At 41.3% G+C, this 23,653-nt stretch overlaps 1 protein-coding gene across 2 annotated transcripts; it reads left to right on the forward strand.

Moving 5' to 3' along the window:
• Window positions 1-532: 532 nt before the first annotated feature.
• znf1035 (zinc finger protein 1035) lies at window positions 533-22,739 on the forward strand. Of its 2 annotated transcripts, XM_042423406.1 has the most exons (5): window positions 533-1,235; window positions 3,476-3,576; window positions 11,424-11,479; window positions 13,040-13,101; window positions 13,188-22,739. In XM_042423406.1, the coding sequence occupies exon 5, from the start codon at window positions 13,229-13,231 to the stop codon at window positions 22,007-22,009; it is 8,781 nt and encodes a 2,926-aa protein (XP_042279340.1). In that variant the 5' UTR covers window positions 533-1,235; window positions 3,476-3,576; window positions 11,424-11,479; window positions 13,040-13,101; window positions 13,188-13,228; the 3' UTR covers window positions 22,010-22,739. The 2 variants fall into 2 exon arrangements, with proteins under 2 accessions (XP_042279340.1, XP_042279339.1); XM_042423405.1 differs by lacking the exon at window positions 3,476-3,576.
• Window positions 22,740-23,653: the final 914 nt, after the last annotated feature.

The following is a 23,653-nucleotide window of genomic DNA, read 5'->3' on the forward strand; positions in this document are numbered from 1 at the left end:
TGCCACTAAATCTTACACACTGGTCCTTTAAGGATACAGCCCGAGAGTGTCAGATGATCTGAACATATTTGACTTTAGTGCAATAAATTGATTGACTCCCACAGGAGGGCCAGTTCTTCAGTGGACCTTTTCTGCTTTTTGGACAGCTAGGTTTAAAATTTATGAGGTTTAATTACTGACTTGGTCAGGAAGCTGTTCCATATCCATTGCATAATTTTGTAGTACACACTTAAAAGGATTCAGTGACCTGGGATCAATTACTTAGTGGTCTGCACATCACGTAAAAGTCAAGCAAATCTGATACATCCATAAATGCACCAGTTAGAAGTACAAAATCGTTTTGTCTCAGTCCTAAAGACATATTCAGAAGATCCTGTTCAACCATTGTATTACACTGGCTTTTTTTCCCCTCCCCTCAGTTTTGAGTTTTTTCCATGGGAACTGCTGGTTCTTCTATGCCCCCCTCAGCCAGAGGTTTTGTAGTGGATCCGCAGCATAAGGGGGGGGAGGCGCCATTTTGTACCAGGTCTTGCACACAAAATGGTTGTATGCAACGTATTAACCCTTTTAAGGCCAGACGGAGTACACACAGTCTGGCAGACAAGAAGGCAGGTCAGACTGCCCCAGAAGATCCTACCCTTGCAACATCAGCAGAGTGGTATTGAAACAGCACATGAGGGCACTGAAGCCCCACTGAGGACTTCACTGGTCGGCGCAGTGACTGTCAGTATAAGTAGTTCTGCTTGTCTGCCATAGCACGTAGGGAGTGCAGGAGCAGCTGCAGCAGCAAGGAGGCAACCGTGGCGCGGTTGCCCGGAAGGAGTCGTGCTTCCGCTCCGTCAGGCTCTTGTAACGTTACGCAAAATTTCGGGCACATTGTCTGAAAATGCGCAAATAATGGAGGCGGATCAGAATCTAGCATCGTTATCAGAAGCACGGCGACCTGTGTAGCCCACGTGCGGGAAACAACAAGTTTTCTTTTTGACTGAACGACCCTCATCTACTCACAGTCCAGAAGGAAAAAAAAGGTCTCCTCACGGTATTTCCCCGGTAAAGACAGAAGCCATCGGCAAGGAGGACAACCGCTTTCTCCGTGGACTGGCAAAGAAAGTCGCGATGTAATGTCTTTAAACCAACTCTGATCAGCGATTATTATAACACAGATCATATAGCCGATAAGCCATGAAGGAAATCTGGCGGAGAAGCACACAGCAGTAACACGGAGCACTGATCTGGTAAGAGCTTCTGCCTCAGACCAACTGCAGAGAAGCCATTAGCTGCTAGTTATCAATGCTAGCTAGCATTGTGCTCGACACTAAGGTAGCCACGCTAGCTTCACCATCACCCTACGCCAGTGTAATATTTGCTCTGTTAAGTTAAAATTAACCAACACGTGGCGATAGAGTCACAAACCGCACCGCTGCTGTGGATGTTTGTGCTCTTGTTGAGCAGATTGCATCCTACCATTTTCTTTTTGTCTGATGTCCTCTGTCCAGGCTGGCTAAAACAACACTATGTTGTAATAACACAATCCAGACAAGATAAACACTCAGCTTCCAGGTGGTCATACATTGTCGTTTCCTATTGTAAAGTACAAGACGGAATGATTTAAAATGCTCGTCTCTGTCCAATTTATCCATGAGAACAAAGCATCAATTTATAAGGGAAAGATTTGGTAATGTTGTTGTATTCACTAGATGGCTGCTATATAATCAATGATAAGTCCCTGGCTTGTGGCAGCTCTCTCAGTGTGTATGTTAATTGCTTTAAAGGGTTCATATAATATGTGGAGTAAGATCTAAAACAAGTGAACAAATTTGTCATCATCTATAACATTAAATCCCATGATTTGCCCTAAAATCTTGCCCCAAATAAACCATAAACAGTTGCATTATCTTGGATGACACATCTCTGTTGTGAGTTTATCACATCACTGTGGTCACTAGTCCTCTGGCAGAGTGATGTTTTTGAGCGTGCTGTTGTATGGGAACACCAGAACTGATTGAAATTAGTATATCCATCTTTGACAAAGAGGTCTGCAGAGCAGGTTGCTTTGCAAGTAGAGAGGGACATCATGTTGGAAGAGAATGCAAAAGTCCTGCAGCCCCTTCGGATAGTCTCTGTTGTATTAGTCTCGGACGAACACTGAGTTTTCTCATAGTGTTTCTTTCAAAAGTTGTCAAAGTTGAAATATGGTAAAGGGTTTTTTTTTCAATCAGCATACTATTTGAGTATCAAGTGCACAGATTCATAAGATTTGAGGAGAGAGAAAATCATTTTAACAGATAATGACAATTATTTATTTTAATATTTAACACATCCACATGTGAGTCCACCTGTGTGGCATCTGTGAAAGTGCCAAACTTATTTTATGATAATGAAATTATTTTATTTTATTTTGTCTAGTTTTCTTGAAATGGTGGTCTTGTTTTACTGGCAGTTGCAGTAGTAGATTTAATGCCTGTTTGGAAATTGATTTAAAGATCTGTATCATGCTTCAGCTTCCCATAAATAATGAAAACACCCTCTAAAACTACATTGACTAATGAAAGGTAGTAAAAGAGAAGCAAACATGTAACAGAGTTTGGACTTCTGTCCTCTTTGTTGTTAAAAACTTATTAGAAACATAAAACTCTTCATTAAGAGTACATTTTTTGCACCATAACAAGTGAGTAAATTATAATGGAAAGTGATGGACACACATTATATGTCATAATCTGTGCATTGTGCACCTGCTCATTTGGTATTCGCTATCATAATCACCACTTACAAGGTTATCTCTGTGTGGTCTGATTTGCCTGGCTTGAGGCAATGTTGGGCTAGGTTGCCGAGGTTACATTACCTGTATTGTTCTCGATTTATTTTTTGTTGCCTGCACCTAGGAAGTACAGGACACCTGCACCGCTATCACATCATTTTAATGGCTTTTTGATTATTCCTATCACTGCTGGTTCAAGTGGGGATGACGGCCAATCAGAGTAGAGTTGTCACTCAGATTTAGACTACTAGTCAAGTCTGTCAGATTGCAGCGAAAGAGACTTAGCAGCCAGACATTTGTGTGTTCAAGAGTGGTTGAGATTGACACTGAAATGAGAATAGCTGGTCCACCTTAAAGGTCAGTCCAGTTTCAGTGATTCTGGTCAGGCTAGGCTAACCCACTGTCGCTAACTTCGGGGCTAACCCCCTTCACTTTTCCAGCAGTTGGGGAAAGAGTAGACAATACTTTTCTTGGTCTTGAGAAGCTGGAGCATTTTTTAACTGACACACTGTAGTCAATTTCCTGCTAACATTTTCCTCTGTTTCACTCACATTCACGTCAGTTATGTGCCGGTCGCTAGGGCCGGGCAGTTAATAAAATTTTATTTTCAATTACAATTTTTGCTTCCAACGATTATGAAAACAAGTTAATAAAGATAAAACGATTATTGTGCCGCATTCTGTTTGACAGTGATGCTCTCATTTTGTCTTCATCCAGCGCACCCCTTTCCTTAACAGCGGTGTGCTTTCACCCGTCCCTAAAAGCCCTGAGAGGGCTGAGATTGACACTACAATGAGAATTGCTGGTCCACCTTGAAGGTCAGTCCACCTAAAGTGAGCCTGGTCAGGTTAGACTAAAGCGTTGTTGCTAACTTCAGGGCTAACCCCCTTCGACAGACAAGTATTTCTTGGTCTTGAGAAGCTGCAGCATTTATTAACTGACACAATGTAGCCTGTACTATACATTTACTGCCAGATTGACCACATACTAATCTTTTCATCTGCTCCACTCGCACTCACCATCACTTTTCTGCCACTCGCTCCTTGCACTCGCTCAACCACACACGCTCATTTACACACTCACTACACACACACACACATTATGCACTGCCCTATTCTTTAACGGAGCTACACTACTCTTGTATCTTTCACGTTGATGTCCATTGAAGAATGAATAGAGGCAGGATGATTCAAAACAATTCCACAATAACGTAGGATGTTATTGTGCGCACACAATGTACAAGTGAAAATCAGTAGTAGCCCATTGATATTAATGGTTGTGTGGAATTTTAGCAGCGGCTCTCACAATTTTGCAGTGGCGGTGCACCGCTGCTGAATGAATATAGGGGAGACACTGCCCACTACTTTTTTGTGTCTACCCAGGAGATCACCTTTGGCAAGGGTTCAAATTTTCTGCAAGGCAGTATTAGCTTTTAATTGGATTACATGATTTGTCTGTATTCTTATTTTGAGTATGTTACACACCGCTGTCAGGTATCAAAGGCACTCTTGAAGCACCTAATGGCCAATGCTGTGTCCACAGACAACCATGGACTTGCACATGGATGGGCACGCTGTTCCATTCATGCTACAGTCGTGGGTCCGCAAACACAGACATGTCCTGCATGTGTATACTAGTAAACAAGGCTGCAGCATGACAACTTTCCAGAGTTGTAAAATCCAGTCTGTAAGTATTACAAACTGCTGTGCAGTGTTTTTATAATAAGCCTTTTAACAAGATAATCTGTTACTCCAACTGGACTTGCTGGATCATATTTCATTGTCTCACAGGCACTTAAAACAAGACGCCCACACCAACACAGCTTTACAGAATGAACAAAACTATTTATTCATTGAATTTACAGAAAATGTGCTATATTGGGATATTATATTGCGTATATTGGGATATGAGATATTGTTTATATCACTCAGCCCTAGTGGACAGATTTTCGTGTTGGTATCTACGTCACACGGACACTCGCAGACACGGAGAGCATGAATTGGCTTTAACACCACCTATGCTACTCATGTCAAGTCCAACTAGTAGAGAAAAACAAAACAAAACATGGCAACCAGTACTCACCTTGCTCAGTCAGCTGTTGTGTCATGTCCTGGAGCCTCATCAACTCCTCTTTTCAACAGTCTCTACAAATACACAACACCTGCCTAGACAAGTTAAAACAGCATGTTTTATAGTGTTGTGCTTGAATAGATTTGTGCATTGGCCACAACTTACATTAAATTTTTTTTTTGAAAGATGTGGAAGAAGAATACAAAGAAAGCTCTGTTCCATTTCGGTATTTCAATGACCCAGTATCTACAACACTCTGACACTGGCACACCTAAAAGAAATGCAACCGTTATTGATACTAGCTACTGCACCGTTTTAAAAGTTAAAATGCCTGCTGCAGGAAAGGCCTCCTCAGATTTTTAGATGACCTTCACACTAGTTCCCCTGTGGGATTAGCTGTATTGTTGGTAAACCCGTGCTTTGTTTCAACACCTTAAAGCTACGGTGAAAAAGCATGCAGAAAGGCATACTGGATGGCATGCAGATTTGATCCAGGCTGGCCCTACCGAATTGGTGTGTCTGTGTCTTTTTGTGTGTGTGTCTGTGTCTGTGTGGGGCAGGGTATGTCCCAGTGTCGATGTGGGAGGGGGCTTTTGAATCACGATGTTACAATGGTAGAGGGCTCAGTGGTCGATGACTGTCAGCCATCAGCGATAGCATCGCTTACCAGCCCAACTCTAATATGAGGTGTCAGGTGATTTAGCCAAATCAAGTGGGTGTTTTCTGAAGTCCTCTTTGTGTTTCTATTCCTCCACAGCAGCTCAGAAAGGTAACAGTGTCAGGGGTATTTTATACTAAAAAGGCTGTAACTTTGGAAGATACCCTCTTGAATTGTCTAACTCAGACTGCTGAAGCCTTTTGTTTAGCCTGAGGTTCCAAAGAATGTCATTATCTTCACACAGATTCTGGAAACACCTGCTCTTCTTTTGGGCTCGGTTTGAATGTAAATCACCACGTTGACAGCATCTTTCAGTGTTCCACATTACACTGACACCATTACCTTGTCTGCTAAGGCCTCTCTGTGCCAAAAAAAAGGTTCTATTTTGCATTTATTTTCCAGAATTTTCTTCACCGCCTCCACCAACTCTTATGCAGATTGCACCATTGCTTGTTATTCTAGCACACTTATTCCAACATCAGGCCTACTAAATTCAAGCATGAATCCTCAGTAATAAAAATGCAGTTGAAGAGGTGGGATGTGCCCCACTAGAGAGAAGCTGCTCCTAAAAAGTCACCTTGCCACACATGCTTAATGTAAACCAATAAAATAGCTCGATCCATGGATTTTTGCTTCTGGAGTGCTTAATAGTCATTTTCCTTGATTCAACTGTTGGCAATTGTGATCAGACATTTTGTGAACCCTTTACTGTATGATACCATTAAGGACCCTTTACTGTATGATACCATTAAGGACAAAATACACTGCCACCAAACAGAAATTAATAGGGACAGCTGTTTTCACGCATGTTTTGTACAACCAACCCCAATTCCCAGCCTTGGCGCTCCTGTACTCATAGAACTGGAGTTACACCCAGGTAACTACTGTTGACGTTCTGTAGTGCGACGCTTCCTATTGGCGCTAGGGGAGGCACTTGACACATGTCATACAGCACGCCACGGTAGTGGTGTATTTCAGCTTAAGACTTATATTTTTGGATTTATCAGCAGCAGACTCATCTAAGGTCAGGTTAAGGACTGTGCGCAAAATAACGTCTATTGCAATAGACCTCCTCCTGCAAGAGATTCCAAACGGCTTGAAAAGCCGCATGGCGTACCTGCATTTTCTTATATCATGAAAATGCTGTCTTCGTGAAAAAACTTACCTGGTTCCTCTTCATTTTTTGGAGTGGAGTAGGTTGGATGGGTGCTTTCTTTGTAAATGATATCTAAACTTGGATTATCTTATTGTTTAATAATACTTGGCTTGGCTATGTTTTGGAGTTAGCTAGTTTGCCCTCCATTTCTACTGCTAGAAGACACCAGTAAGTTACTGTGCAATGGGGTATTTTATAAAAACACTGTGTGTAAATATGCCAGCACAGTGAACCCTGGTGGCCAAGGGGTTTAAGGTGCCATCCATTAAAAGTCATGTCTGATTCCAACCTCTAACCCTTCCCCACCTCACTGCCCTCATTTCCTGTTGTCTTATTATTCCTGTTTTCCATTCAAAGGTATTTTCAGATATACCTTTTGAATGGAAAAAAATAACAAAAGCATGAATAAAAATTTTTAGGGCTGTAGTCAACCAAAGAAAATCTTGGTCGACTGAAATCGTACATAATCTTCAACTAATCGATTAGTCGCGGGGAGATTGGATGTAACGGGACAGAGTGCACAGTGAACTCAGCCACACATTTCTCCGTTCTCTATTTCTCTGTTTTGCGTCTTCAGATTAAGCTAACCCATTGTTGCTAACTTTGGAGCTAACCCCCTTTACTTTTCCAGCACTTGGGGAAACGACAGACGTGACTTTTTTAGCAATTATTAACTGTTACACTGGAGTCTGTACTGTACATTTACTGCCAAACAGACAACTTACTGCTAACCTTTTCCTCTGCTCCGCCCGCATCCACCATCACTTTCTCGCCGCTCACTCTTTCCCCACTTGCTACGCAAACATACGCAATGACGTATTCCTTAACGTAGTTACGCTACCAATAGTTTCCCAGGCGACTACACAGAGGTTGACTCACGTACCGCAACAGCGCTGCACATAGACTCCCAAACGTTATTGATTTCTGAATGAATGGATATTTGTTTTTTGGCATTAAAAAATATTTTTTTGACCTGGCAGGGGTTCTCGTTGTTATAATTATAGGAGAAACACTGACTCCTATAACTGTACTCAACATTGAGTACAGTTAGACCCAGCAGTCTCCATTAGGTTGGGCGAGTTCAAAGTTGTGAAAACAACGGGAGTGTTTTGAATACACCCCCCGTTTTCACAGGTAATTTGTTAGTCTGTTCCTCCCGCTGCAGGAAATAATGGATTAATCCTGGAAAGCTATTGATGTAGCACTTTTCTTCTTATGAAAGGAACATGGAGATTATTCGACCAATGAGAATTTGGTCGGATGAGAACATATCGACCAACTAATTGACCAGGAGACTACAGCCCTAAAAATTTTGAGGGTTGAGTCAAATCAAATGGACCGTTTGCACTGCAGACACTTTGGCCCTGTTTACACCTGGCATTAACATCTGTCTCGGGTGATCCGATCACAAGTGGACAGCTTTAAGTACAGGTGTGAATGCACCCAAGACGCATTGAGGACATATTGAGATGCGATCATTCAGACCACATTCGGAGGTGGTCTGGGCCGCATGTGGCCACATATGTTCAGACATGGTGCTAAAGTAAATCAATAGGACGGGCATTTGAATTTTGTGAGGGGACACAATGCATTGTATAGGCTATTTTTTTATCCTGTTATCAAACAAGTTGAACACAGCTTTGGACGGAGGATACACACCAGTGGTCCTCCCACCGGTTAAAAACAACAACGAATTTGGTCTTTGCAAATGGAAATGATGTCCGTGTTTATTTGCATATAGAGCGGGGAAGTGAGATCCGATCACAAGTGCTCACTCAAGACGCATGTGGAGACGCATGTTAATGCCAGGTGTAAACAGATGTATTTAAAGCTATCACTTGTGACCTGATCATCTGAGACGAATGTTAATGCCAGGTGTAAACAGGGCCTTTGACTTGTCAAAACAGGAAAAGCACAGATGTAAATACTGACAATGGCTCCATTCCATTAACGAATTGTCCCAGTAAGACATGTGAGTGAGCATGCACAATATCAGAGCACTGGAACTGGCTCACCTAAATGTAACACAGCTATCATTAGTGCTGTTAATTCCACCTATGCTTTTCCTGCTTTGACAAGTCAAAATGTCTGCTGAAATATGTCTATTAGCTGGGTTTTCCAAATATATTCTATATGAGAAACATGGGTGCTCCTAAAACCCAGATTTCCACCCAGCTTGGATTTGAAACTCAGCAGTGAGTTTTGAGGGCTTTCAAAATATCAGCAGGAGCTGTATGGACTTTTGGAGGTTTGGGGCCATTATTAGGCTCAATAACAAAAACAGCTCTAGGATGTCTTGAACATTGCATTGATGTCTAACCATAAAGGACATACCGCAAATACACAAGTCTATTTGCATGATGCTTCCTGAAATGGTCAAGTCTTGTATATTGCATCCCGCTATAAGAAAATCATTTCTTTTTGGAAATCCCAGAATGCCTTTCGTCAGTGTTAAGCAGTTGATTGATGATTGTACCACAACTTAATGTATTGCTTTTAGTTGTACTACATATTGTTATTTGAAGTGTATTTTTACTTACACTGTGTATTTCCATTTGAATGTGTTGTCTGAATTTCTCACGTATGACACTCAAATTCTCCCATATCATTCAAAATACTGATACTGGGATCTGTTGGAGTTGTGGTTGTGTTGATACTGCGTGTGTAGTTAACAGGTGTTCTGGTGGAAACGGGGGTCAGAAATTGGAGAGGAGGTGGTGGCAGATGTGGAAGATGAATACAAAGAAAGCTCTGTTCCATTTTGGCGTGCCAGTAAGCTATTTCAAAACATAGCATACACAAAAAATGCAGCCATTAGTAATGCCTGTTACTCCATTTCAACAAGTCAAAATGCCTAGTCCTAAGATTTTTTTGATGACTTTCACAGTGGTTCACCTGTAGCTCTGTAGGTAAACCCATCCATTGTCTTTGCCCACTTCATTTGTTTTCTATATAGGTTTCCACTTAGGTGTTGGCTTGATTGCATGTTGAGAGGACAATTTTTAATGAGGCGATGCAGCAAGCAAAGATTTACAAATACCACTTCACAGTAAACGAAAAAAAATCAAGTCAATGAGAGCTTCTGTTTTTAACTGCACCACTAATAAATACATTCTAGATAACATTAGGGTTTTTTCAATGCCATCTCTCTATATAAAGCAAGGAATCTCTGTCTGTATGTATGTTTGTCCGTCACATATCTCGAGAACCGTTCATCCGATCTACTTTACACTTGGCGGGTGCATTGCTGGGGACACAAGGGAGTGCAGTGGTGAATTTGGTGCAATTTGAACACGCAACACGTTTAATATTATTAAACTTGGAATAAACAAGCGGTCAGAGAGCCGCTCTTCTCTGCAGCAGCGGGGCAGTGATCAGAGCTGAACACCATGACATCACAGCGGGGTGGGGCTTCTGGGCTTTGAGTGGCCAAGCAGGACAAAGGCACACACCCCACTCAGTTAAACTGCCCGAGAGGAAATAATGAGCATACACAGGAGAAAAAAACAGAGGTGGAGGTAGTAAAATTATTCAATAGGAGTGCAGTCAGTTTGATTGGCAGCAGAATCAACCAATGGAAGGCAGTAAACTGCTTCTACGGTTTAACCTCTGTTAAGTCTCACTGGTGAAGTTTCTGCCTGGATTAAAACCATTTAATTTATGAAATCCTTATCGTTTGAATTGAGACATTTGTCAGTTAATACATATATATGCAGTTCTCAAGGAATACTAAGCAGTCGTTCTGTTCTGAACAGGCACGTTTTGAACGGGCACTGCACTAGTACATAAACAAAAAGAAAAGATTCTTTGCAGCACGGTTAACATGCTTCCTTGGACTGCTGAGTTCTAGCGCAAAAAAAAGGCCCCAGGTGAAGCAACATTAATGGTCATTCTGAGGCAGACACCCTGCTGTTCTGCTTAAAGATTCTTTTGATCTGTTTTCATTTGATAATGTGAAATGTCAAAGGGATAGGAATATTTAATAGACTTGATGTTTAAAAATGTGGTGTAAGTACAAGTGAAAGGGACTGACAAGGTCTGTTGCCATGTTAGCAAGCATTGCCTTTGTGCTGATAGTCTACCAGTACTTGAATTTATGGTGGGGCCCTGTTGTTATCTGTACATGCTTGCTACCTCAGAGCTTGCATAGACCATGTTGTTCTCCTATGGCAAAAAGTTCCTGGTAACTGTCTTGATATTACTAGTGTTGCTGGTAGCATCTTCCTGAGAAGCCAACGTAGGCCCCAGACATACACTAAACTGTGAGTAACCTTAATCAGATCCCACACTGCGGGGACTGCATGAGTGGTATTTCATACATGAAAAACGGACTCAAACTGAAACAAATCACTCTCGCAACACTCTACTTCTCCACAGCCGCTCTGAATGCTCAGTATGTTCTAGTGGTATCACAATGAGCTGTACAGTGAGCTGTTCAGTATGTCATTCCACTGTTTCCCCTATATTCATTATAGAGAGTAGAGGAAAAGGTTAGCAGTAAGTTGTCAATCTGTCAATTAGTGTACAGTACAAGCTACAGTGTGTCACTTAATAAATGTTGCAGCTCCTCAAGACCAAGAAAATACTCATCTATCCAAGGGGGTTAGCCCTGAAGTTAGCAACAATGCGTCAGGCTCATTTAAGGTGAGCCTGGACCATTGTAGTGGTCATTGTAGTGTCAATCTCAGCTTCTCTTTAACAGAGAAATGACTGACGGCTGATGAGTGTCTTGAGTTTTTCATAAGTCAGCAAAATAAAATGCATTTCTCTCCCTTTTCTAGGCAGCCAGGATTGATGTCTGTCAAGATTTAGATGCCAACGGACATTTCCACACCAGGTAGATTTTTTTGTCCTTTAGGAATGCTTTGCTGAAAGGGAATTGTATATATTTGAATATGTTATGGATTCCTGTTATTAATAAAAATATAAAATTGATTGTAACAACTCAACAAAATGTTTAATGAAGGCACAGCATCTACACCCAAGAGGAAAAAAGCCAGGCAAACAAAGAATACTTTAATGCAGTGTGTAAACCTACAGTTGCCAGTTTTTGACCAAAAAGCATTAAATATATCCTTAAAACCCTAATGAATAGGCTCAGATTTTTTTCAGGTCATTGTAATCACTACCTTTATTGAGCCAAAACTGATATGAGACTTCAGCCATGTGGGTTTGCCAATCAAGTGGGTATTTTCAAAAGTTAGCGTGTTTTTCCCCCAGACTGTGCTTTTTTTATATTGGTGTCAGATGAACTTGTCGGAGTTCAACTCACCTTCTTCAAAGAGTTGGACACAGCCTCCCACAGTCCTCCAAACCTGTACCCTCCACAGAGATCTGAGGCTTATCTGGGTCACAGTCACATAGACGCCCCCATCACTAGCAGTCCTCCAGCTCTTCCTGGGGATCCCAATGCTTTCCCAGGCCATATGGCTTAAATAAGCATTCCATCATGTTCTGGGTCTTCCCTGATGTCTCTTCTCAGTTGGGGTGAGGCAGCCTTGGCAGAGTCCAACCCATCCATGAAAAAAAGATGGGTAAGGCTTCCCCTGAGTTCTCTTACCCTCTCTCCTTCAACAAGGGTGTATCTGAAAGGATTAGTTGTTCCTCAAAGTTGTGCTTCTGCCACCCAACTATACCCCCAGTTAATGTCAAGTGTCTCATCCAGTGCTGACCTTCCACTGACAGTCTACACCCCTGATAAAGTTTTTAGCTTTGTCTAACCATGCAGCAACCTCCGGAGCTGAAAAATGAAGCCAATGCGGAAGTGCCAAAAACAGCAGTTCCTCGAATAGCCACTTGAGGCTAGCTCCAAAAGTTAGTCAATCCCTATAGACCCCAGTTTTAAAATGCCCAACTTTACCAGGGTATTGCTCCACCTTCCGTACCAGCTCTAGCATCTTCCTTTACATTCCACATATCCTATCAAAAGTCAGTTCCTGTAGCTGGAGGTCAGTGCACTAAGTATGCTGCCGTTCCCCACCATCTGGGTAGCAATGCACCAGTTCCTTTCTCCCCTCCTTTTGGATGATGAGCCCACCTGGCAGCAAACCCATGTTTTTTCTGGCCAAGCAATGGGTGCAGACCTGGCCACAAGGTTCCCACCTGCATGCTCTTTGGGGCCCTGGTTTCCAGCATGCTTAAATTGCAGTTGGTTTGACCCCTTGCCAAGGACCCATTTTTTTCTTTGGAGACCTTGCCAGCAGCCTCTGTAAGTTCCCTTGTGGATCCACCAGTGACTGTAGATGAAGGGCTGAAGGGACCCAATAGATTATACCACACTGCACAGACTGAACAGTAAATTGTAAACCTACCTAGTTGCAGATTTAAAGTTAATTGAATTTTGATTGCAAATGTAAAATGTCCACAATAATAAAATTAATCCATGTATATTTTTCAGGTCCGTTTGGATGTAACACACATCATCCTGGATCGTCCTTGTCCTTGTATGTTCAAGAACAGGTCAGATTTTTACTTTCAATATCATTCATTTTTTATGATACTCGTAATTTCTCTTTTATAATTCTATCCTTCTCTTGTGTTTTCAGGATTTGGTGAAGTAAGCCCTAGCCTTGAGTCGTTGCAGAGAATGGCTCATGGATGGGATTCATACTTCCATAACCTTCCACCTCTATCATCGGATCCAAGGACTTTGAGAAGGACACCAGAGTCAGAAGGAAGTCTTTCCCAGCATATAGAGAACTTCATTGGACATCATGACTTTTCTAACACAACAGCTTCACAAGAAGCCCCTGCAACAAACTCAAACTTCAACACGAACTATTACTCAAATCCCAGTACTGGAAATTCCAGTTCAGACTGTGTTTATCAAAGATACTACAAGGAAACACCATGGCAAGCTGATGGAGAACAAATGGTAAAAGATTACTTGCCGAGATGTGGAAACAGTGATATCTCAGATTTTGCAACAGATGGATTATCATCATCGGGAACTTTTCCATCATCTTTTGCAACAGATTTACAAGGACTAAAGCAAGACTGTGGAATACTAACTACATCATTTCTTGAGAGCTACTCAGATGTCAGCAGTTGCTCAGATGCAGATGCCAGTGAAACAAGGCCCTCTTGTAAATACATGAAAAGTAATCCAGTTTCAAAGCCTAAAACTGATATTACTACAAAACACAGCTCATCAGAATGGCTTTTTAATAATACTGGAAATGTGACATTTCCGACTGAGCCAAATGTAATTTTGCCAGATTCATCAAATGTGAAGGCAAGAGAAAACATAGTTGAATGTGCAAAGGACGAGATGAAAAGTCCAGTGAAAGCTGTCAAATCTTGCATAGGACATGATCAGTCTTCCACCACTTCTAACATGGTGCCAACCATAGAGAGTGAGACTGTAGTGGCGAGTAATGATTCTCAAGATCAGGAACATAAAGAGGATGTGGAGAGAGATCTCACTCAAGGAAAATACTCAGACATTTCAATAAGTTGCCATGAAAACTTGACTTGTGATGGTATAGAGGAGCATCCAGATGATAATGAGGGGCAGACTACTGTTACTGCTTCTACAACATTTGACACTGAGCAAGAGCACTTAGATGGAAAAGTCCTAAGAAAGGAAATGAAGGAATTATTCAAACAAGAAAATGAGGGTTTTGATCATCCCAACTCTGCAGATCTGAGACGGGATGATCAGGGCAAAAGTGAGGTCCTAAAAGGGGGAAATGAGACTTTTGATGAGCAGAAAACTCCAAAGCCCAATTCCACAGGGAGTCGAGACGAAAATATGGAAACGGATTGTCAGGAGAAAGAAATTCAGTCAAACACCCATCCATCTTCAGATCCACTGGATATCAAGGTGTCAGATTCTAAAGATGCTACTTGTGAACTGAGTGAAAACACAAGTACGTTGGAGAGCAATAGTCAAGATGTTGGATCTTGTTTGCAGTCATCTGAACATCAGTCTTTGGAAACGTTAGCTCAGAATAATAGTTATAGTAGCCCTACTGTGATGAACGATGGTCATTTCAGCAACGCTAATGACAAGAATGAGAAAAGTGTTGCTAGTCATTCAGAATCCTGTTTAAAGCCAAATAGTCCAAGTACAAATGTTACTCCCCATCTAGAAAAAGAATGGATAAGTGCAGCAGAGAGGACAAATACAGATTGTAGTGGTCCTGGTGTCACTAGTGACAATCTTTTTATTGATGCTAATGACAAGAACCAGCAAAGTGTTGCTAATAATGTAAAATCCTGCTTACAGCCGGACAGTCAAGAAAATGAAAGGACATGTCCAGCAGGGAAGACAGACACCTCTTCTATAGATCCAGATTGCAGTGGTTCTGCTGTGACTAGTGGCAGTCTTTCTATTGTTACCAGTGACAATAACGAGCAAAGTGCTCGGGCTGACTGCTGCTCAAGCGCAGACACAAATCCATGTCAAGAAAAGGAAAAGGAATGGATAAGTCCAGCTGAAAATACGAACACTACTTCCTCTCCAGATCCAGATCATAGTTATCCTGCTGTGACTAGTGATGGTCTTTCTTTGGATACTCATGACAAGAACAAGAAAAGTGTTGCTACTCATTTAGAATCCTGCTCACAGTCCAGCAGCTCAAGAAAAGAGACACTTCCTGGTCTGGAAAAGGATTGGACAAGTCCAACAGAGAAGACCATTACAAACTCTTCTACAGACCCAGAATGTAGTTTGGCTAATGCTGTAGAATCCTGCTTACAGCCAAACACCTTAAGCACAGACATACATTCCTGTCTAGAAAAGAAAAATACAGATACAACCTCTTCTCCAAATCAGCAACAGTCACTACATGAAAGTCCAATGGCCTTTAGTGGATATGTTGCTGAAAATGCAAGACAGTCATTTGAAGAGTTGGACACATCTAAAGAAGAACAGTCAGAGCCTGGTGTACTGTATGGTGAACCTCTTTCAAGAGAAGACTCTTCATGTAACAGTGATGAAGCAAATCTTGACACAAGTCAATGTGAAGAAATGTCTGTGGCCAGACCTGAAAGTAATAGCATGAACCACTCAAAAGGACAAGCACCTCCACTAAAATCCTCTATACAAATGAGGAAATGTCTGCAGCCTGTTGTAATAATGAAGACCGCAGAGTCAGCAAATGCAGTGAGTAACTCATATCAATGTGCAAGTTGCCAGCACACAACCCTCAATGTAGATCATCTAATTGAACACCATTATGGTTTCCATTCAATGCACAATTTCCAATTTTGCAAGACTTGCAATCTCTACCTGATGAGTAATGAACAAGCAGAAAATCATGTGTGTGGTGCAACCAAAGAAAGGCCTCAGCCTTCTTCAGATCCTAGCTTACAGAAGAAAAGAAAACACCATGGCCGTCACAGATGCATGAGGTGTGGACTCATATTTTCAAAGCTAGTTCAGTATATCAAGCATATGCGGACTCACACTGGCAAAACACCCTATAAGTGTAATGCATGTGGATTATATTTTGCACAGAATGGTTCCCTGCATAGACACAAGCGTGTTCCTGGTAGATGCAAGCGCCCAAAACTTAAAAGTCCAGATACAAATTCTGATGCTGCTATTAGTGAAACCGAAACACCACCAAAAAAGGACTTGTTGCAGAAGAGACAACATGCTAATCTGCCTGAATGTTACATAAAGCTTGTTGATATCTCCAAAACTCATCTATGTAGTTTTTGTGGTAAAAGCTTCTCAACTGCAGAGAAGGCTGAAAAGCACATCTACAACATACACAAGGGAAGGAGTTTGACAGTTTCATCAAGTCAGAGTACCACAAAATTCAGTGGTGAGAAAACTGAAAAAGTAGAGAATGAGACAACAAGTAAATATAAATGTCCTCTTTGTCCACGGCTTTTCAAGTACTCCTACAACAGGGCTCGACATTTGCGTGACTGTGTCAGAGATGCAATATGTGGAGGCAAGGATAAGATCGGCAGTAAATATCGGTGTCCCTTGTGCTATGCCACGTTCACATTACCATCCAACAGATTTAGACATATTAAAACCTCTTGCCTCAAAGAATGTCTTAATCGGCTTGCAAAAGAAAAGGCAAAATCAAGGCAAAATGTTGGACAGAAAAAAACACAGGAAATTGAGCAGAAAAAACAGGCAAAAGAAACTGAACCGAAAAAACAGTCAAAGGAAAATGAACAGAAAAAGCAGTCAAAGGAAAACGAACAGAAAATACAAGAACTCCCAACTTTAACAGCCCCTAAGACTATACCACGTTACAAATGCAATCTCTGTCCAGCAGTTTTTTGTCATGCTTCTGGAAAGTATAGACATATGAAAAAACATGAGTTGTTTAAACTCACTGGCAAAATGTTCAGGTACAGGAATTCAGTTTTCTCTACCATGTCTAAGCTAACAACTTTAAGTAGTACAAAGACTGAAGAGAGTAAGGATAACTTGAATTCAACTGAAGCAAAGAGCAATCTTTCCCTGAGCTGTCATTTTTGTGGAAAATGTTTCGGTACTTCACAGTCACTGAAGAAACATGAGCGCAATCACAGAGGTGAAAGACCATACCGCTGTCTGGAATGTGGGAAAGGATTTAAGAAACGTGCCTATCTGATTGGTCATAAAATTGTTCATCAGAGGAGGATACAGTGCACAGTTTGCAGAAAGATTCTCCCAAATATTGGAGAACTCATCCAGCACAGAAACTCACATCATAAAAGAGGAAAGCTTCAATGCCCAGACTGCCCATTGCAGTTCCAGTATCCTGCACATCTCCTAAGACATCTAGATGCACACAAAAACAAAAAGAACGAGGCACCTAATCTTGAAGAGGGACCACCATTAAAACCACAGCAGTCATTGGAGTCTGTGAAAGAGCAAAGTGGACCAAACCAGCTGCAGTGTTCCTTATGCAAAGAGGTATTTAATGATGCCCAAGTGCTAAGAAAACACTGTCTTACACACATATCTTCCTCATGTCAGTGTCCATTTTGCAAACATAACTTCACTACCCGCCGCTATTTGCTGCGCCACATGATCAAACATACTGGAGACAAACCTTTTTCCTGCACTTACTGCGGAAAACAGTTTTACCGTGACTTGTACCTTAAACTTCACCATGAGAAGTGTTTGCCTAGGCAAGTCAGACATCTTGTCACAATGGAATCGGACACTAAGACAAAGAGACCATATCATTGTACCTATTGTCCACGGGCCTTTTCAAAGAAAGACCGCCTGAAAAGTCATCACCGTGGCCACAAGTCAAACACTCTGCTCCTTTGCTCAAGATGTGGGCAGTACTATGGATTTAGAAAATTAAATCAACATCAGCGGAACTGTGGAGAAACATCAGAGCCCAACATTGTCTCATCATCTCCTATTAGCGATTTCAGTAAAAGCACTCCACAGAAAAGCCAGAATGTCCATAAAATGCCTTTACAGTCCAATGCAACCAAGATGCTTCAGTTTAAATGTTCTCACTGTACACAGAGGTTCAGGTTCAGATCATTACTCTTGAGACACCTTGTTTCACATACTGGTGTTCAACCGTATGCATGTATGCACTGTGGCCACAGATATAGCAGTCAGTCGATGTGTTTGCAGCATGAAGCTTTCTGTAATGGTGTTTACAAAGAGGGACAGTCAAAAGTCAAAAGTGATGCTGCAACAGAATTGTCAAACGTGCCTAATCTCAGAGAGGCAGCACAGAAGCCCCAAGCAGAGGGTGAAGCTGAATATAAGTGCAAATTCTGCACCAAGACTTTCATGAAATCACGATACCTGAGACGTCACATTTTGACACATAACGAGGCGAAACCATATCGTTGTAAATCCTGTGACAGCTGCTTTACAAGGTATGATTATCTTAAAGTGCATCAGACCCGTTGTAAAGGGAAAAGATCACGACTGGAAGTCTGTATACCCAAAATTAGTTTAGAGGATGTTGGCAAGGGTTGGCAAAGTAAGTTTGGCAGTGAGCCTGTTGACCAGCAGGAAACTTTTGAGTGCAATGTCTGTTCAAGGAGTTTTTCAACTCAGTCGAAACTGTCCCGACATGTCACTATGTTCCATGTTGCAAAATTATTCAAGTGCTCTCGCTGTGGCTCATCATTTTCTCATGAAAAATCTCTGAAAAAGCATAGGAAGATGAATAGGTGCAGAAAGGTCTCCATGGAAACAAATTCTTCTCTACCACCGGAAACGAATCCACCACCAGAAAATGTGACAGAACTGCTTCATGGGATGAGAAATCGAGTTCTACAGAGGACCCAGCCTCGCTTTAACAAAAAGTACAAATATGTCTGTAGTTATTGCCCCCGTGCTTTTGGAAGCCACTCGCAATTAGGTGTGCACACCCGCCTGCACACAGGAGAGAAGCCATATGCCTGTGATTATTGTGGTGAGAGATTTATAAGGAAGGATTATGTGCAGCGTCATTTCGCAAAATGCACCAGGAAAAAAGAGCAAAATAAAGTGCTTTGTGACAGATGTGGTGGATTTTTCTCTAAAGTCAAGCTTGAAGATCACAAAAAAAGTTGCACTTTAAAAGCAAACTTGGCAAAGTCAGCAGTTTGCCAACAGGCAACCTCTCAAAGCCCACCAAAGGGCTTTTCTTGTGCATACTGTAGTTCCCGCTTTTTGCTATTTTCCCAGCTCCAAGAGCATTTTTTAAATGCACACAAGCTGGAAACAATGGTTCCACCAGTGTCTACAGCTCCTCTGCAACACCATCTTTCAAATATACCAAGCATCAAAGAAGAGCCTTTGGATGAGAGTTGTGATGAGCGGCTTAGTGATGGCGCTAATTTAATCTGCAAACTAGATACAGCTCTTGATAGTGAGGTTTCCAAACCATTTGTCTGCCCAGAGTGCAATATGTCCTTTGCAAGTAAAGCTGGACTAATTGGTCATCTGCGTGTACATGCGATGGATCATCCTTTCAGCTGTAAAACATGCAAGAAAGGCTTCTGGAATAAAAGTCTTCTCCGTAATCACAACAGGAAATGTAGATTTGGACATGTCTCAGAAGAGAATATACCCCAGCAGTTGGAAGTCCCCTTGAAAGCAGAGATTGATTTTGCACTGACTGATTCTGTTCTAGTGTTCAGCGAAGGTTCAAAAACAACTGGCACTGGGGTTTTGCAGACCAACTTCTCCTGCAAAGATGACTACATGGATGAATCCTCACAAAATTCAGATGGAAATCAGGTGCAAAGCAACTCAAGTAGGGAGAAGTACCAATGCTCAGAATGTGATATGAGCTTCACAGATGGCTTGATGCTCATTAGTCACCTCGAAGACCATGGAAGAAGAGAACAAGAGAAAAAGCGCAATACGTGTACAAAGTGTGGGCGAGTGTGCTCCAGTCAAGGAAATCTTGAAAAGCACATGAAGTTGCATGGTATTAATAAGAAATACTCTTGCCCTGACTGCTCCAAGATGGTATACACCGAAACTGATCTCGAAATCCACAGAACCTGTCATGACCCAAATAGACCGTATGCTTGCAAACTGTGTAATCATAGGTTTTGGACAAGATCATCTTTATGTAATCATTACAGTGAAGAACATCCAAATGATGTATTTACTTGTCGTTTCTGTAACAAGACTTATTCAGTCAAAAAATCACTAGCAAGACACTACAGAAAATGGCATCAAAAAGAGCAGAAGGATCTTGAGAGTACTGTACAGGAAAAGAGCAGCACTGAACAACAATCCAGCAGTCAAGTCAGTACAACTGGAGAAAGTGATGAGGATGAAAATTATAGAAGTGACGACAGTGACTCAGACTCTGCACCATACTTCCCATGCCACGTGTGTGGCAAGACATTCCCAACATCAGAAAGTCTGGAGGATCATCAGCGATGTCACCTGGGTGAAAAACCACATGAATGTGCTGAATGTGGTAAATGTTTTTTCCAGGCATCCCAGCTGCAGCAGCATCAACGAATGCACAAGTCTGAATTTCAGTGTCAGACTTGTGGAAGGGGTTTCGTCTCTCTCTTTGCATTGCGCAAGCATAAACATACTCATGGCAAGAGCCGTCCTTATCGTTGCTCCAAGTGTCACCTCAGCTTCACAGGACCCTCACAGTTAGCAGAACACATGTCTACCCACCGTGAAGAGAACTTTCCATGTGACATATGCAATCGTGTGTTTCCCTCCAAGAGTAGTAGAGCTGAGCATCGGAAAATCCACTCTGTTTCACGTGACCGTCTCCCACCTCTAATTTCATCAGAAGAACATGAAAAGACTGCTTCACTCTTTGAAAGTTCATCAGTATTCACCAAAGAACTTAAATATCGCTGTGGTGTTTGCAGTGAGCGTTTCAAAGACCCAGAGGAGCTCTCAGAACATGGTTGCATGGCAGCCAAAGAGCGACCATACTCCTGTTCAGACTGCCATAAACATTTTCTGCATTCATCTCACCTGAAAAAGCACAGGACCACCCATCAGCTACCATGGTCTACTAGTGAATATCCATGTAATAAATGCAACAATAGTTTTTCCTCCTCTCAGCACTTCCTCAGTCATCTTAAGAGTCATGATGGTGTTGATCCTGCGGCAGAAGTTAAAGATGGAGGACCATCACATGGTTTCATATGTCCCGTTTGCCACCAGTGTTTTCCCAGTGCTGCTGAACTGATAGATCATTTCCCCACACACCCTGACAATATATTGAAATGCAAAATCTGTAAAATGACATTTCCCTCTGGAAGCAAGCTTGAAGAACATGAGCGCTGCCATCTGACATCAGGTACTGAATTTGAATGCACAGAGTGTGGCCAGAGCTTTTTGGGAAGTGATGCTTTCCGCCAGCACCACTGCTCCCGTCAACAACATGCCATAATGGAGACTGGATATTCAAAGCCATCTGTGAAGACATCCCCTCCAACTTGTTATCAAGCTGCAGGAGAGGAGGAAGAAATTGATGTTACTGGAGAGGACTTATACAATTGCCCTGTTTGCTCAATGCAATTCTCCTCAAAAAGTGGTCTCTTGGAGCATCAAAATAAATATCACCCACATGGGAAGCCATTCAAATGTGAGCTTTGTGGAAAAACCTTTGCTGTGAAGCGCTATCTTAGAGAGCATGAACGAAGGCATCGCCAAAAATTGGCTGCCCAAAACGCAGCCGAGTTGGCCGAAAACAAGTTCAAATGTACCCAGTGCCACTCCGCGTTCAACACTGCTCAAGAACTGTCTTTGCATATGAGAATGCACGCTGAGAAAGAAGTTGGACAGTACCGCTGTGATATGTGCTACAAGTCATTCAGCCATTGGTCTCTTCTGAAGCAGCATCAAGAAAGTCATGTCGGCCAAGTTGTATATGAATGCACAGAATGTGACAAAGCCTTTGCTTTTCCTCACCTACTGGAGGAACATCAACTGACTCATGCTGGGTCCTCTCAGTAATGGTTGTTAACTACCATCTACCTTATGTCTCCTTTTCTGTAACTAAAGTAACTTGAAGTCCCTTTCATGCCTTACATCTGACTGTGTACCTCCACTTGTAATCACAATTTAGATCCAATTTGTATTTTTGGCCCTTGTTACAGAATTACAAAGCTCTTTGCTCATGTCACGATGAGCATCTTCTCTTGAGTTTCTATTGAGATTGTATATATTGTTAGTTCTAGTAATGGAATTTGTATACAAATAATTAGCCACATAGTTTCTTGACGGTGTTTAAATTTATGACCTCATACAAAATCGTGTAAAGCTGTTTAATATTCTATGTGATGAATACAGACGAAGCATGATGGGATAAGATCTTTATAAAACGTCTTGGATAAAGGTTCAAATCTTTGATCAAACATGATCATTTTTGATGTTTGACATATTTTGGAATAGTTTTTAGTCAGCTTTGTTGACAATATGTAAAATAGACATCAAACTGGTAATCTTAAAATCTTTTTTTATTTCTATATGATTATTCATTTACTGTAGATAATTTTGTAATTCTCAGTTCATAATTTCCGTGTGTTTACCATGGGTTGCATTTTTTGATATTGATAAATATCTTGTCCAGACATTTGAAAAATGTCCTAACTGAATATTCTTTTCACAATCCGAAGATGTTAGTTTTCTTAAGAAATTTGTGTTGATGCATTCAATTAAGGAGTAAAGTCAACAAGAAAATCTATATGTGGGTGTTGTTTGTATTTCTTCAGACTTTTGAGGAGGGTTTCTCATGAAAAGCATCACTTCATTTGACCAAATACTTAGAAGTTCTCAGCTAACATCATTAGGCTAAATGAAGAGTCAAGATAATTGGATTATACATCACTTTGAACCGTAGGCCAGAAGAAGTGGAAATAAGAGGCAGTTGCAACACTGACACCCACGAGATGCTACATATAAACCACATAGTATGAAGAATTAAAATGCTGCCAAAAAACAATTATTTTGTGTAATATTGTGCATTAGCTGTGAGGATTTAAGAGCAAAGACTTATAATGTGTCTTGGGTTTGAGACCAGTTTTGTGTGTATCAGAAGTGTGTAATGAACAACTTTTGAGTAAATGCATTTATATAGTTGTTGAGCATGATATGGTAGTTTGGACTTTATATGAAACTACAGAAAATGTGAAGTAAATCGGATTAAAACACCGAGTAGGTGAAGCAGTAATTGCCAGGGGGTAGAAGTACTATGGCAGCATATGCAGCATATGAAATTAGATTTATTGGTGAGAGTGCCAATAGTAATGGTCTAAAATGAATCTAATCTAAAATCAAATTCTGATCATTTTATAATAAAAAAAGGTATTCATATATTTGGACTTATGGCCACAGTTAAATGAGATGAAGGAGTGCTTGTGCAGAAAACTTGTGCAGACGGTAACATTATCTCAGTTGAACACTTGACAGTTTGAGCACATCCATAGCAGGTTAGTTTCAGGGCATTAGTTGTCATGGTAACAAATACAGTAATCCTGGTTTCTGTAAAAGGGGCTTTTCTATGAGCCCAGGTCTTGGAAAAGAAAATGTAAAATATCCCTGAATTCAAAACTTTTAATTGGCTCGACTTTCAGCCTTTAACTGGCTGAGCTTCATATA

The sequence above is a fragment of the Thunnus maccoyii genome, chromosome 10 (genome assembly GCF_910596095.1).
Source record: "Thunnus maccoyii chromosome 10, fThuMac1.1, whole genome shotgun sequence".
Taxonomy (NCBI): Eukaryota; Metazoa; Chordata; class Actinopteri; order Scombriformes; family Scombridae; genus Thunnus; species Thunnus maccoyii.